The sequence below is a fragment of the Micropterus dolomieu genome, linkage group LG11 (genome assembly GCF_021292245.1).
Source record: "Micropterus dolomieu isolate WLL.071019.BEF.003 ecotype Adirondacks linkage group LG11, ASM2129224v1, whole genome shotgun sequence".
Taxonomy (NCBI): Eukaryota; Metazoa; Chordata; class Actinopteri; order Centrarchiformes; family Centrarchidae; genus Micropterus; species Micropterus dolomieu.
In genome coordinates this window covers 12,497,145-12,498,700 of record NC_060160.1, presented here as the reverse complement: position 1 = coordinate 12,498,700, position 1,556 = coordinate 12,497,145, and the positions used below count along the sequence as shown (strand labels likewise).

The window sequence follows — 1,556 nt, the reverse complement described above, 5'->3', positions numbered from 1 at the left end:
GCACTCCTCCCAGGATGGTGCGTTTGTTCTTGGAGCTCTGGGGTTCATTACCAAGGCTGATGCAGGGCATGGACATGAGGATCATTCCTACAGCTGGGAGCCCCAGTATTGAACCTACGATCATCAGGGCACGAGTAGTCTGGATGTAGGCTATAGAAACACATATGAAAGATATGAAATTACTGCTAAAAAATAAAAGCATAAAAGAAAACTCTCCAGAGTTAAACATTTTTTCATGAAATGGGAGACTAAATTAAAGTGGTGGAAATAACATGTTGTAAAAAAAAGGCATAATATCCGATGACAGAATAAACCTAACTGTATCTACATACAACCACAGTGCTGTTGCAGGGATTTACAGTATCCACCTGGCAGGTCCAGGATCTGCGTTAGGGAGACACAGTGGTAGAGTCCTGTGGAGATGACACAGTATGCCCAGGGTCCCCTGGCTCCCAGCTCATCCATCTTCTTGCAGGTGTTCAAACCATATTTACACGTAGTCACCCACTCATTTGTGGATGTCGCGACCACAATGCCCAGCCAGCCGATGAAGCTGACGAGAAAGCCGCTCAGTTGAAGACACGAGTTCGCCATGGCGCAAAATTGCGTAAAGTTTGGAGTGCGTGCAGTCTTTCACTTCAGTGATGAATCCCAAATCCCAATCCCATCTTTTTATATTCAAGGAAAAAGGTAATCATCACCCTCCTATCTATAAGTTAGAGTACAGATACTGTAGGAGTATTTTCAGAGACTTTTTTCCTATCCAATTTTACTATGGGAGTCAATGGAAAAATTGAACACTTTTACTCTCACTTCTAGTGACAGGAGGACCAAGGCACACAATTTTGGTGATATTCACAATTATTCTCTAAGACTTTCTGAAGATGGATAATAAATTAAACGTTCTTAGACCATCATAACTTAAACTCATAATACAGGTCTATTTTACTCAAGCATTACCAACAAGCTGCCACAAGCAATCATTTTATTTATCTATTTAAGCTCATCTTTAGCTGTCATGTAAAATGTTTGTTATAGCCAGGGGCTAAAACTTAGTAGTACCTTAAATCCAATAAATCACTAACTAAATGTAAATATATCCAGTAATTTTAGTGGGCCGTACTACAATAATGTGTGTGTGAGAGCGTTTCAGTTGTGTGTGTGTGAGAGCGTTTCAGTTGTGTGTGTGTGAGAGCGTTTCAGTTGTGTGTGTGTGAGAGCGTTTCAGTTGTGTGTGTGTGAGAGCGTTTCAGTTGTGTGTGTGAGAGCGTTTCAGTTGTGTGTGTAAAAGCATTTTGCTTGTATGTGTGTGAGCTTTTCAGTATAGTATGTGAATGAGTTTGGTTTCATATGTGTATGTGAGAGGAAAAGTACATGTTTATGCATGGCAATTCTGAATAATGTCCCTAGAGGTACCCCTAGGGACATTGTCCGATTTGCCCCTGGCGGCTGTTCCGCCAGTGTATGAATGTGTGTGAATGTTAGTTTCCGTTTGAGCACTTAGGCTCAGTGTATGAATGTGTATGACTGGTGAATGCAGATGAACTGTAAAAGCG

The 1,556-nt window shown here is 41.3% G+C and overlaps 1 protein-coding gene across 1 annotated transcript in view; it reads right to left on the bottom strand.

The window, feature by feature from the left end:
- The window catches only part of LOC123979400 (claudin-11-like), a 1,869-nt gene extending 1,260 nt beyond the window's left edge, over positions 1–609 (bottom strand). The window contains exons 1-2 of the mRNA XM_046063311.1: positions 369–609; positions 5–150 (exon numbers count right to left, since the gene is read on the bottom strand). Of these exons, the coding sequence (XP_045919267.1) occupies positions 5–150; positions 369–594 (372 nt within the window). The 5' untranslated portion in view covers positions 595–609. The remainder of the gene's footprint in view (positions 1–4; positions 151–368) is intronic.
- Between the last annotated feature and the right edge of the window lie 947 nt (positions 610–1,556).